At 40.9% G+C, this 12500-nt stretch overlaps 1 protein-coding gene across 1 annotated transcript in view; it reads left to right on the top strand.

Annotated features, from left to right (window-relative positions):
* The window catches only part of LOC138028663 (eukaryotic initiation factor 4A-I-like), a 16474-nt gene extending 4990 nt beyond the window's left edge, over positions 1–11484 (top strand). The window contains exons 6-12 of the mRNA XM_068876264.1: positions 17–182; positions 3073–3182; positions 4092–4235; positions 4552–4689; positions 9224–9313; positions 10106–10185; positions 10882–11484. Of these exons, the coding sequence (XP_068732365.1) occupies positions 17–182; positions 3073–3182; positions 4092–4235; positions 4552–4689; positions 9224–9313; positions 10106–10185; positions 10882–11026 (873 nt within the window). The 3' untranslated portion in view covers positions 11027–11484. The remainder of the gene's footprint in view (positions 1–16; positions 183–3072; positions 3183–4091; positions 4236–4551; positions 4690–9223; positions 9314–10105; positions 10186–10881) is intronic.
* Positions 11485–12500: the final 1016 nt, after the last annotated feature.

Below are 12500 nucleotides of genomic sequence, written 5' to 3'. Positions count from 1 at the left end.
TTTGTTTATCGTACAGATTCAAAAGGTAGTTATGGCCCTTGGTGATTACATGGAGGCCAAGTGCCATGCCTGCATTGGTGGTACTGATGTCAAGGAGAACATGCTTGCTTTAGAGAAAGGACTTCACACAGTTGTTGGAACTCCAGGCAGAGTTTATGACATGATAAGTAGAAGAAGCCTTGGTAAGTACAGTGTTAAAAACTCCTGCTATAGCTGGATTCCTAAGTCAGCAAATTATGCAGTAGGCTTTGCTATGACAATCATCATGTGATGACAACATTCTGAGTTTTAAGAAACTTGGTAGACAACTATCAAAGCTTTTATCTTCAGTGAGCAAATTTTAATTTAAGTGGTTACGGTATAATTGTATTTGTTAGAATTTCGTAGACATAGTAAAATGCGCTGTGTTCAGACCTCTGCATTGCTGGTGTAATGCTCTACCAATGAAGCCAGCTATGAAACTAGTCAGCTGGGAGCAGGTCAATTTGTTGGGCTTGCGTGTTTCTGTGAAAGGAATGATCAATGAAAGAAATGAATGTTTGAATTGTGGGTTGAATTTTCTTTTGAAACAAATATATACTTTAAAAACCAGCTTTCATTGTGAGAAGTGATAGGTACCATACATGATTAGTTGCTTCTTCACCAAGTTTACTTCCAGTGAAGTAGCACTTTCCACCTTCTTAGAATTTGGTAAAATATACCTGGCAACTTATTTTGTTCCAGGTCTGACTTTAAGCCAGTGATTTATCGCTCTGTCTAAATCAAAATGCTCTTGTTCAGGCCCTTCCATCATCACCAGCTGCTGAGACTGTAAAGAATACTGCCTTTGGCTCAATTTGTATCTTGTTTATGAATCTTTGAAATGTGATTCATTGTTGAAGGCTTCTGCTATAGCACAATATTGAAGAGACAGCTTCTAATGGATTTGTTTGCAAGGATGCATAAAAAGCTTACGCAAAATCCACTCTGTAGGAATTGGCTCCCTTGCCTCTGAAAAAAAAGAAGTGTTGTAGGTGTTCACAACTTGTTCCTTTAGAGTGAGTTTCAATCGAGTGTCCTAAAACCAAAACCAAAGTAATTACTTTGGCCAATCAAAAAGGATGTAGACAACATGGTACACCAAACAAAACTCGAAGTACATGTAATTACACGTAGCCGACACAAAGGGTGGGAAAATGTACAGGGCAAGCCATGATTGGTTTCACTTCTGATAGGTTGAAAAAGTGGTGCGAGAACTTTGAACTATTCACTTAGTGAAGTAATCATGAACCAAAGCAATTCGCTAATTACTTTCGACACTTAAATGAAAACCGCTCTATTTAATTGTCTCCAAAATTAATGTTGCCCTAGTGGGCATTTGTGAAAGTCAAACAATGTCATTATGGGCAGTGGCTTCTCCTCCAAGTTCCACTGTGTTGCATTGTTGTGTTTATGTGTCAGATTATGTTATACTCGCAAAGTTTTCCTGATTGCCGGTCAGCTTTATGTCTTCAAATTTCTTTTACCAACGTTAAGTTTCTCCTGGAATTCTTTCATGTTCATTCCTGGATTAACTTTCAAGGTGGACAGTGCAGTGACTGCTTTTTTCAACAACCTTTTGAATCTCAAAGATAAGAAATTCTTCGTTTTGGAGAATTATTGAAATCCCGGCAGTGACTGGCAAGAAGTAAAGGAAAAAAAAACATGATAAAGCTCACTGATGTATCTCTTTGGATAGGCTTTTGCTTGATTGGAATCTTTTGCCCTTTGTTCCCTCAGTGTGGCGATATTCAAGATGCAGTACCACAGTAGCCTGACTTTTCAGTGCAGAACGACATGTACTTTGCTTGCCAGCCATCTGACCTGTTTGACTGCATTAAAATGAGCAAGTTCAGTTTCCAAAAGATGCCTGATTTCCTTTATTTCCCTTCTTTGGTTAGGAAGAAGAAATGTTAATAATTAAAAATTCTCTTCAGTGTGCCCTCAAATTTTGCAACTTGTTGGCAAGAGTACTTTGCTTGCATCAAGAACTGCTAACTCAAGTTTAAGGGCAACACAGTGAATTCCAAGAGCTGGTGGGATAAATCCGTTCATTTTGCGCCAGGCTCCTCCCCATTGGCCAAGCATAACAGAGGCACCATCAAAATTTGCACAAGCTCAGCTGAGCTGTTGGTTGAAGTTTCTCAAAACTCAGACTGACTGTTTCAAGACTTTCCTCAATGCTGCTGTAGATCCATGCTGTATTTCCACTGTTCATTGGTACTATTTCAATTGACCTTGTAAAAGGCTTGAAATTCACAAAATGGTTTTCCTTTTTTTGCAATTGCATAAGCCATGGTAAACAGGCAGCACAATCTTTTCTTCTGATTTTCATCCACATTTAGAAGTTCTTTTCCTTTAGGTGTATCTTTCATTTCAGTTTTTGCCTTCTCTTTGGATTCATGTTGTATTCACATTCCAAAAGATTGGTGCTCCTGTGAATGCTGGTGACTCTTTGAAGGATCATCGCAAAAATTTGATGTACCACTAAACAAAAAGGGCTGGATTTGTCAGTTAACCCATTTACTCCTGGGGGTTCCCCATTGACGAGTAAAATCGCCTGGCATTAGACAGAGTAAAATACTAAGTATGGCCAGTTTAGGGGTGAATGGGTTAAAGATGGATATTTCCTGCACGTTTGGCAGGATGGTACACCCTTTGACTCTTCATATTCCACCCTCCACCATTTTGTTTTCCACTGTGTAAGAAATGAACGTTTTCGTTGTATATCATACATGTAGTTGTTGTTTTTGGTCTGGCCCCCTGGAACTCTGTTTATGCTCATCTTCAGTATCACCTCCTTTCTTTTCCTGCATGATGCCAAAGCTTAAGAGGCTCATTATTAAAAGAAACAAAAGAACAGCATTCATGAACATCATTCTTCTGTGTGTGGAAGGTAATGTAACATCACTAGTTTCATGGGGCTCAAAAGAGAACGGAAATGGGAAAAACACTATCACAATACTGTAAGTTTCCATTCATTGAAATTTACAATGACAAAATACACTCATACCTTAGAGAGCTGCTCAGTATTATTGTACATTTCTTTTTCAGATCCTAGAAATATCAAGATGTTTGTGTTGGATGAAGCTGATGAAATGTTATCAAGAGGCTTCAAGGATCAGATCTATGATATCTTTCGGAAGTTGCCAACTTCAGTACAAGTAAGACATTGTGTTTATGGTTCTTGATAAATTCATGTTGTTAATACGAGTGAGAAACTTATAGTACAGGCTGCAGGAATAGCAGCACCTACACGCACGTAAAATGTGAGCATTATGGTGGATTTACACATGAAATACATGCGCGCAATGCAAGTGTAAATATTTGCACGAGCTTTACATGCACCTCAATTACACTCACATTGAGTGTAATTCCGATAAGCAATGCGTCTTTTGTTATTCATACACGCGAACTGCATGTATTTTCCCCACAGAAAAATTCCATGTTAAGAAACTTCAATTAATGAATTCTGCGGCAAAACCAGTTTTCTGATTTTCATTTGAGTTTGATTGGAAATTTCCACACCCTGACCAATCTGTCCCAAAAAAACTTTATTCCAACCAAAGTCTGATGTATAAAGTAGATGAATAAAGTATTCAACTAAAGGAAATGCACTCTAAAATACCAGTTATTTTTTTATAATTTGATAGTTTTCTCAAACATCAACAAATAACTACTTCCGTTGACAAGAAACAGTTTATATTCATGGATATTATCTTCTCAGCTGCAAACTTAACCCACAGAAAAAAAATCCAAGCTAAGCAGGCTTATTTATTTATCAAGCCAGCTTTTTACTTAACTGCAACTGTAGGAAATCACCCCATGTCTTTGTTTTTCAGCACAATTTGAGACGGTGGTAAGCTGTCTTTCAGCCAGTGAAATTTGCTGGCAGCCGGGGCTTAGCGACAACCTTGAGTATTTAGGCTGCTGCACTTGACCTAGTTCTTTGACCTCATTTTTTCGCTCTTGGATCAGAAAGTTAATTTGAACCCCTGATTTTTGAATAAAACTTGCTTAAAGGTATTTTCAATGAAACCAGTTTGCATTTTTTCCTATTGAACTTTTTTTAGGTTATTTTGCTTTCTGCAACAATGCCTGCTGATGTGTTGGAAGTGACAAAAAGGTTTATGCGAGAACCAGTACAAATTTTAGTCAAGAAAGAGGAATTAACCCTTGAAGGTATCAAGCAGTTTTTCATCCTCGTGGAAAAAGAGGTAGGTGTAGAGTTGATCATTGGGCATATATGTGAAACAAATGATGACCTAGTCTCAAACCATTTTCGAGCTAAAAAGCAACCTATTGTTGATCATCCAACTTTGAATATTTATTTAAATAGTCCATGTTCTCTTTGTAATTTCTTAGGACTGAGTTCCTTCATTGTTTCTAGGTCTTTTGTACCCAAAAGAAAGAAAAACACCATTTTTAGAAACAACATACTGAATTGACAAAATTTAATGAAGAATTTGAATTTCTCTGATTAGGTAATCATTGAATTTTGAACAAACTTACTTTAGTAACTTTGTTCTCTAGGATTGGAAACTTGACACCCTGTGTGATTTGTATGAGACTTTGACAATCACTCAAGCTGTGATTTTCCTAAATACTAGAAGGAAAGTAGACTGGCTTACTACTAAAATGCAAGAGAGGGACTTCACAGTCTCGTCTATGGTATGTCATTGACCTTTTAGTTATTGTTATCACTCCTGTCTCTGTTATTAAGGATCATGTTACATTGCAGGGTTTTCGATATCTTTTCAAAGTACCATATTTGATGATGAAAGTACCAGACATGGTTATTTTCCATTGTAAAAGGTGAATTGCAAGTACACTGGGAGTGAACCCTCAAGGAAGTTTGAAACTCTCAGGAATGCTGTTTACATTCTTGAGATTGGAGCAAAAAAATAGACAACTTTTCGGCTGAATGAAATGCCCTCAGATCAATTATTCCGTTTAGGAAGCAAATATTAAATTCTAAATAATATGGCAATGTGACTTGTTAGCTTGAAGGTATTGTGTGATTGTCTTGTGTTTCTTCAGTCCATGGACTTGGATATCTTCCCAGGCCGAGATACCCTAGTTCAAAAAGGAAAAATAAGAAGCCAACGAATCTTAACATTTATAGTGTCAAGGTACTGGACCTGAAATGTTTAACAACTGAACAAAACGTCTGGCCTCCGGTCTCAAACAAAAACCTTGTACATTGCAATATGTTTCCTGTGGGAAGGTTCCGATTTCTTTTGTTCATGAGACTGTTTAGTTGGTCCATAGTTGGTCCATTGTAAGATAAGGCATTCAGGTCTTCAAGCACCAAAGAGGAAGAATTTGAATTTCATTTTACTTCAGCACCAAAGCTCATTTGTTGAAAAAGTGGTTACTGCTTATCTTTAATTACTTAAATGTTACAATTAGGTAATGTTTCAGGGAAAAAAAATTGTACTTGTACTTTGGATTTTCATTTGTGGAAGTGACAGAAGCAGTAGCTTCTCCCATGGGCATTTTCCCCTGTCCACAAAGACCTGTTTGCTGGAGCTGAGTATTTCTTTCTCATTGTTTTCCTTGAGAAATTTGTCAGCCAAGACAGGGATATTAGTGACTTCAAGAATAGTGGTTTGGTTTGTGTGATGAGTTTACAGAGACTTAAGGGAGAGTATGGTAGAAAGGCAGGCATGCATTTTATTGCCCTTGCAGAAGGTTCTGATAGAAGAGGAGAACTGTCTTTTACAAAAAACGAATCAGTGCAGTGCAATTGCACAGTCATGAGTAGGAGTCCTTCACAGCTGCTCAAGCTGGTTTATTAACTGTGGTGGTCACTTTCACTTATCATTAAACTCATCAAGTAAGATGAGCTTGGGGTTAGGCGCCTGGAAGAGCTGTGATGGCACGCATGTCCACACACAACAAGGGGGAGACATGGTAAGCCTACCACAGTCCACCACCAATCCAGAACCGGTGCCTGAAGAACCGGGGGGACAGTGGTAGAGAGACCATGGAACCCTGGACTCCCAAAAACAGACCAGGCACTGCACCCCACTACAAACAGCCAAATAAACAAACCTGCAACTGTCACGCAAGGAGCGGCGAAAAATTGGCCAACGCCTCTGAAGGCGTGCGAATGTACATTTGGTTGGCATTGCTAGTCTAACGTCCTAGCTTCTGAATGACGTGATCCGGAATGCCATTCCTCACTGCAACTGTGGCTGCTCCTATCCTGAAGCTGTGACTAGAGAAATTCCCAAGAATACCCGCAACCTCCAATTTCTGACGCAACCAGGAGGTAAGCAGTGATCGCGTCAAAGGCGAACAAAATTGCAGTAAAAAGAACAGACCAAGTGAGTTGCCTCTACGTACCAAGTATACAAGGACTGCTTCCACTGCACACATTGGTGGCTGAGCCCACCCAACATGGATAAAACAGCCTTGATGGAAAGGATCCGTTTTGGAGGCCTTGATTCACACACGCAAGAACTCCTGAGCACACAGCAGCAAATGTCGCACTGCAGTCAAATCAACTCAAGCGTTCTCTGACGAGCGGGTTAATGAGTTCTTTATTTTATTTCAGTAATCATTTAAATAATCTTTTCGTCGGATGAATAATGCAAAATTCAAATAAAGCCAAATCCGGTGTCAGGCCAGGATAGATACGGCAGCTTCGGAACAGAAGAGAATGTGCTTCTGGAACCATCCCAGCCCCTCAACATGCGCCGCAATAACCACGGGAAACAGCTGCTTGTAAGCGAGCAAGAGCGGGATTTGTTCGCTGGCCCATAAGCCATTGAACCACTGAGTCTGGTAGTATGCCCCATAACCCCCTGCCCCTGCAGTGTCAGAGGTGACTTCTGGATCCACAGTAGGGAACAAACTGGGAAACAGCCAGAAAGTCACCCCGTGCCATTGCAAGAGGAACTGATGTTGCCATTGCAAATATGACTGAAACTCTTCATTCAGGCGGATTGGATGACCTGTCCTCCGGAAACATCTGAGTAGATGGATCATGCGTCTGACGAAAGTCCTGCCGAGCCAGACAACCTTATCGGCATGGTGCAGAAGAGCTATCAAAGACTCAAGCTGTTAGCTATTACACCAGCGCCAAGACCCCCAAGATTTTTTCAACTGCCGTAAAGAATCCAACTTGTCAGATGGGAGTCGAGCTGTTTGCGTGACAAAGTCCAACTGTGCCAGTACCCTCCTGGGGAGAGCAAGTCAACTATAACCAACGACGTAGACGGACCTTCACACTTTTTGGGATGGAGCGGCAGACCCCGATGCATGCACACCTCCAACGCAGTAGACAAATACTGGGCAAAAATGGGTGAAGCGGGAGGTCCAGCTAAAATAAAATCATATAAGTAATGTTCTAAGTCAGGAACATTGTAATTATGACTAATAATCCGTTTCACAAGGGAAGCTACCGAGTTGAAAATGAAAGGAGCAGAGCGCAAGCCAACGTGGAGCGTCAAGTCAACGAAAAACTGGCCCCGCCACTTGAGGGCAAGTAGAAAACGGTCTTTAGGGTGGACGGGAATGTTAAGGTAAGGATTGTAGGAACACAGTTCCTGAAGATGAACGTGCTGAAGCTCCTACTGCATGGGAATTATACAGTTGCACGTTTATAGAGGACCAATCGGTGAGTTTGATGGCTGCGGCATGCTCTCTGAAGGCCTAATGATGTGTCAAACAAACTCGGCCGGCAAACTGACGATAGGTGCGCAGAATGAGCAGTTTGTATGCCACTAAATCGCGCCAACAATGTGTGTAAAATGAAGTTAGGACCATGGCGAAGAGTGTAAATGCCTCCACCCAGCGAAAAATGCTCACAGTTTGATGCCAACGTCGCTTCGTGCCAGAAGTTAAGGTGACCCGCTCGTCGAGTAAAAGTTGAGGCTCAGCTTTGATCTGAACTAAATTGGCCGCCATTATGTCGCTCAGATCTACATATTTGCCACCTGAGATTTGCGCTACCAACTTAGCAGGGATTGGGGCAAAACCTGGACCGACCACGAAGTGCTGATCTAAAACTGGCAACGGCATGGGTGGAACGCTCGGAACGCAAACGCCGAAGGAAGCACACGATTGTGGACAAAGCTTTGGTGACTGGTGGCAAATTAAAGGTGTTCACAAATAAAGGCACAAGTAATGATGATTACCTAAGCCGTCGGAGGGCTGTAAAGTGCGAAAGCCAACTCCTGATGAAAGCAAATTGTCCTTGTTGCTTCACGATGCGGGCAATTTTGTGAAAACTTTGAAAATATGCGTGAAATTAATCTTTAATTATTGCCCTCGGGCCCATGGGATTGCATGTACAAATTATATTATGACCTGACATGAATACTTCTGTTAATACTTCTGAGGGAGCCTATCTCTTATAAGCCCAGTGGTTTCCTTTGGGCATTCTCGCCATTAGCTTGTTAAATACTTTAAACACTATGCTTTGTATCCAAAACAATAGACTTGAGCTTGAACTTGAACTAACCACAGTTTAAATATAATGAAATTTCTTGCATTCTCTGTCACAAGAATGAATCATAATTATATCCTTTTTCCCTTCCTGGAAGATTGAACCATTTTGGTTGGTTTTTCTTGGGGGGGTTTCGGTGACACCTCCTCCTGACGCCCGCCCCCCCCCCCCCCCCCTACTGACAAGAAAGAGTAAAATCTACTAAGACTCACTCTCAGGGATCAGTGGGTGAACTAAAAGAAGAACAAAATCCAGCCATTACCGTTATCCGTTTTAAATGTAGAAAAGTTACATTTGACTGGAAAAAGAATGCTTAGTTTGCTTGGTAAAAAACCTTTGGGCCATTGTGATTCCGATTTTTATGTAGATTTTTCATGGTACGGTATGTTTACCATCTTGACTGTTATCGAGAGTATGAGACACACCGTCTCAGTTGTATCACGGCCAGTTTTAATTAAGGCCTGTTTTGCATGACATGACGAACACTTTCATCAGAAGGCAGTATGATGATGATAATAGGCCATTTCCGAGTTCTTGCCTGCCTCATCTTCAAAGCGAGTCTAAGTGCGAAGTTTTTGTTATGAAAATTTTTATTCATATGTAAAGAAGAACTAATTACCATCACAAAGACTTCGCACGTAGACTCGCTTTGAAGAGGAGGCAGACGTGAACTCGGAAATGGCTTATTGTGCAAGGTCTTTCCTATAAAGTTTGATTTATCTCCACTGGCTGCCTTAAATTTTACAGCATGGTGATATGGATCAAAGGGAGAGGGATGTCATTATGAAAGAGTTCCGGTCTGGTTCCAGCCGAGTGCTCATCACTACAGACTTGCTGGTTTGTGCATTGTCCTTTCCTTATCTTATTCTTGACGTTATCCAGGTGATCTGGTGACGTACTTAAGAGGACTGGGGAGAAAAAGTTTAACGCCGTATCCCACAACCGCGCGTGGCCTTATTTTCGAATTCAACGTGGCAGAGGCGAGGTTAGATCTTGTCGGGTCTACTTGAAAGGCCGTTTACACGACAGAAAAATTTGGGTCCGGACCCGTCAAAAAAGCGGTACGGACCCATAACTTTTGTAAAGAAACACTGGTGTTTCTACAGGACCAATAAAGGCCGTTTACACGACTGGAAAATTTGGGTCCGGACCCGTCAAAAAAGCAGTACGGACCAATAACTTTTGTAAAGAAACCTGGAGTTTCTACAGGGCCATAGGCGCCTATGGCCCTGTAGAAACTCCAGCATTTCTTTGCAAACGTTATAGATCCGTACCGCATTTTTGACGGATCCGGACCCAAATTTTTCTGTCGTGTAAACGGCCTTTCAGTAACAGGAAATGTGGTAGACACGTAATGATCTGTTGAGTTTTGGCGATGGCAATACTGCAGGGAGTTTGGAAACAACACCTAAGGCCGCGTGCGGTTGTGGGATACGGCGTTAAAATTTTTTTTCCCGGTCCTCTAAATTACGTTACCAGATCACCTGGATGTATTTGTAATTCATTTTAAGTAATATTAAGGTTGAAGAAAAATAACATTAAAAATGCACTTGATCGTGAAATGAGATTTTTTATCCCTCATGCAAAGGAAAGCAATGGAAGCTCGTTCTTTCTTCTTTTCTTAACTAGGCACGTGGTATTGATGTGCAACAAGTGTCCTTAGTTATAAACTATGACTTGCCGGGAAACCGAGAAAACTACATTCACAGGTAATAAAACTTGATCTTACTTTCTGGGTGCTTCAAACAGTGATCCTTAAGAAGGACAAAGAGCAACTCTGCATCAATCAAAATCCCCAAGGTGTGACTTTGATTGATTCATTAGTGTAAGGTTAAATGTACTGGTAGTTGATCGTTGGTTTCTATGTTCAAGTGAAAACTGGCCTCTTGTGTTCACATGCCTTTAAGCCGCAGCTACACGAGCGACTTTTTGCTCGCGCCGGTGATGCGATTTTTTTCAAATTTTGTCAGGGCGCCTGCGCGCGAGGGTGGCTACACTTGTGACAAATTTTGGCGACAAATTGAAGGCCATATTTCAAGAGACTCGGGCACTATAAACAGACGTTCCTCCATAGAATTTCATTGGCTAAATACTCTTTAGTCGCGTTGCAAGCGCGGGCAAAAAGTTTCAGGGTGGCTACACGGGCATTTATCTCTGCGATTTGGTCGCGAAAGTTTCTCCTCTGGCGTCTTTTTTCTTGCGATTTTTTCACCTGTCGCGTCGCTAGTTCAAGGGTGGCTACACCTGTGATTTTCATCGCGCGCTGGCGACGTAACAAATTTCAAAAAATCGCTCGTGTAGTCGCGGCTTTAGTCTTCTAATCAACACTAATTTGCATATTTGTAGGATTAGTCGTGTAGTCGCGGCTTAAGTCTTCTAATCAACACTAATTTGCATATTTGTAGGATTGGTCGTGGTGGACGGTTTGGTCGTAAAGGCGTGGCCATCAACTTCGTGACCAATGAGGATGCTCGTAGCTTGAAAGATATTGAACAATTCTACCACACAACAATTGATGAAATGCCAATGAATGTGGCAGATCTTATCTGAGCACTTAAGTGCAAAATGTTGTGCTTCGGTACTGTAGCTTCGAGCAGTCTTAATGCTAAAACTGAGAAAAATTGCAAAAGTATCAAACCTCAAAAAAAGACCAGTGATTGTTGTCAAAATATCATACCAATTATGGCTGTGGTATGATGAATACCCGCACAGGATGTGTCAGAAATGAAAATGTGTTGGTTTACACATAAATCGAAAAAAAAATTTTCCAACGAAGAACCAGGCGCTGAACCAAAAATGGCGATTCTAGTTTTAATAAAGTTTATATTTAAAGAGTTAGCTTGCTTGGCGTTTGGCATGTGTCGTGTGTTCTTTTGTTGTAATGTGTTAGCCCCCAACCTTGTATATTGACTCTTTTTTGCTCTGGAAATTTTAAGTAGGGTGAAGCAAGAGTAGGTATGTTATGCTGTCATTCTCTCCTAGTCAATAAAGGAATATTCAAAACTTGATTCAGTGTCTGTGTATTTCCTTGTTTGGGTTGATCTGCTTGGCTATTTTGGGGATCAAGACAGAGCTTTTACCAGGGCTGTGCGGATCAGTTTTGTAGGCCCTAATCAACTAGACGTTTCTTTAAGCGTTTTTACGATGTGGCGCAGAAGTAGGGGGATACATTTTGGAAGAGAGAAAGTCGAGTGATATTCAAATATGCCAAGTACGGAACAAGCGCATGCTCAAGCGTGGGTACAGGTGGCGACAGTCCGTGGTGGCAGGATAGGTCCGCAAGGCGTGCGTGTCGTTACTGCTAAACTGCTCGAAATGCAGGCTCATTCGAGCAAAAATGCACGTGTCAAACACACAAGGGAAGAAATGAATCACAAGTCGAAAGTTTTGACTACCTTTGTGGTTTTGTGTTCTCCTGATGTGTTTTCTTGTTGAAAATCCGAAGTTATCTCTTCCTGCTTCGCAGTGAAACAACAAGCTAGACATAAATTGCCTTTTTTAATTACGCAGTGTCCCACAATAAGGCAGGTTGGAGTTCCAGAAAAATCATGCATTAGGATAGCAAGATCATAATTCCAATTTCCTTCCCTTTCTTCAAAATTTTTTTGTTGATCGAAAAAAAATTGACAACAGGAAATTATTTTCGATATGAAGTCTCAAAAATACACGTGACGAACACGAATGGGTATAGGTAATGACTTATAAATCGAAAGTTTTAACAACCTTTATGGTTTTGGGTTCTGATGAAGCGTTTTCTTGTCGGAAATCTTAAGTTTGGTAGTGTAAAACACAACTGCAGAATACAGTCCTGAAAATAATTTGCCTTTTTTGGTAATTCTATCAATCGAATTTACATGGTACGTGTGTCCACAACATGGAAAAAATCATGCCCCAACACAGCACCCATCGCTTTGGTTGCACCACTGCGTGTTATAAATTCGGATTTTCATTGAATTCTTTTTGAAGGTGTTTGAAGCCCCTCGCAGACGGAAGTCTTCTCCTGGATCGATCTATAGTTAGTTAG

The sequence above is a fragment of the Montipora capricornis genome, chromosome 13 (assembly GCF_036669925.1).
Source record: "Montipora capricornis isolate CH-2021 chromosome 13, ASM3666992v2, whole genome shotgun sequence".
NCBI classification, from domain to species: Eukaryota; Metazoa; Cnidaria; class Anthozoa; order Scleractinia; family Acroporidae; genus Montipora; species Montipora capricornis.
Note: the sequence above shows the minus strand (reverse complement) of the source record. Positions and strands in the feature narration are given on the sequence as shown.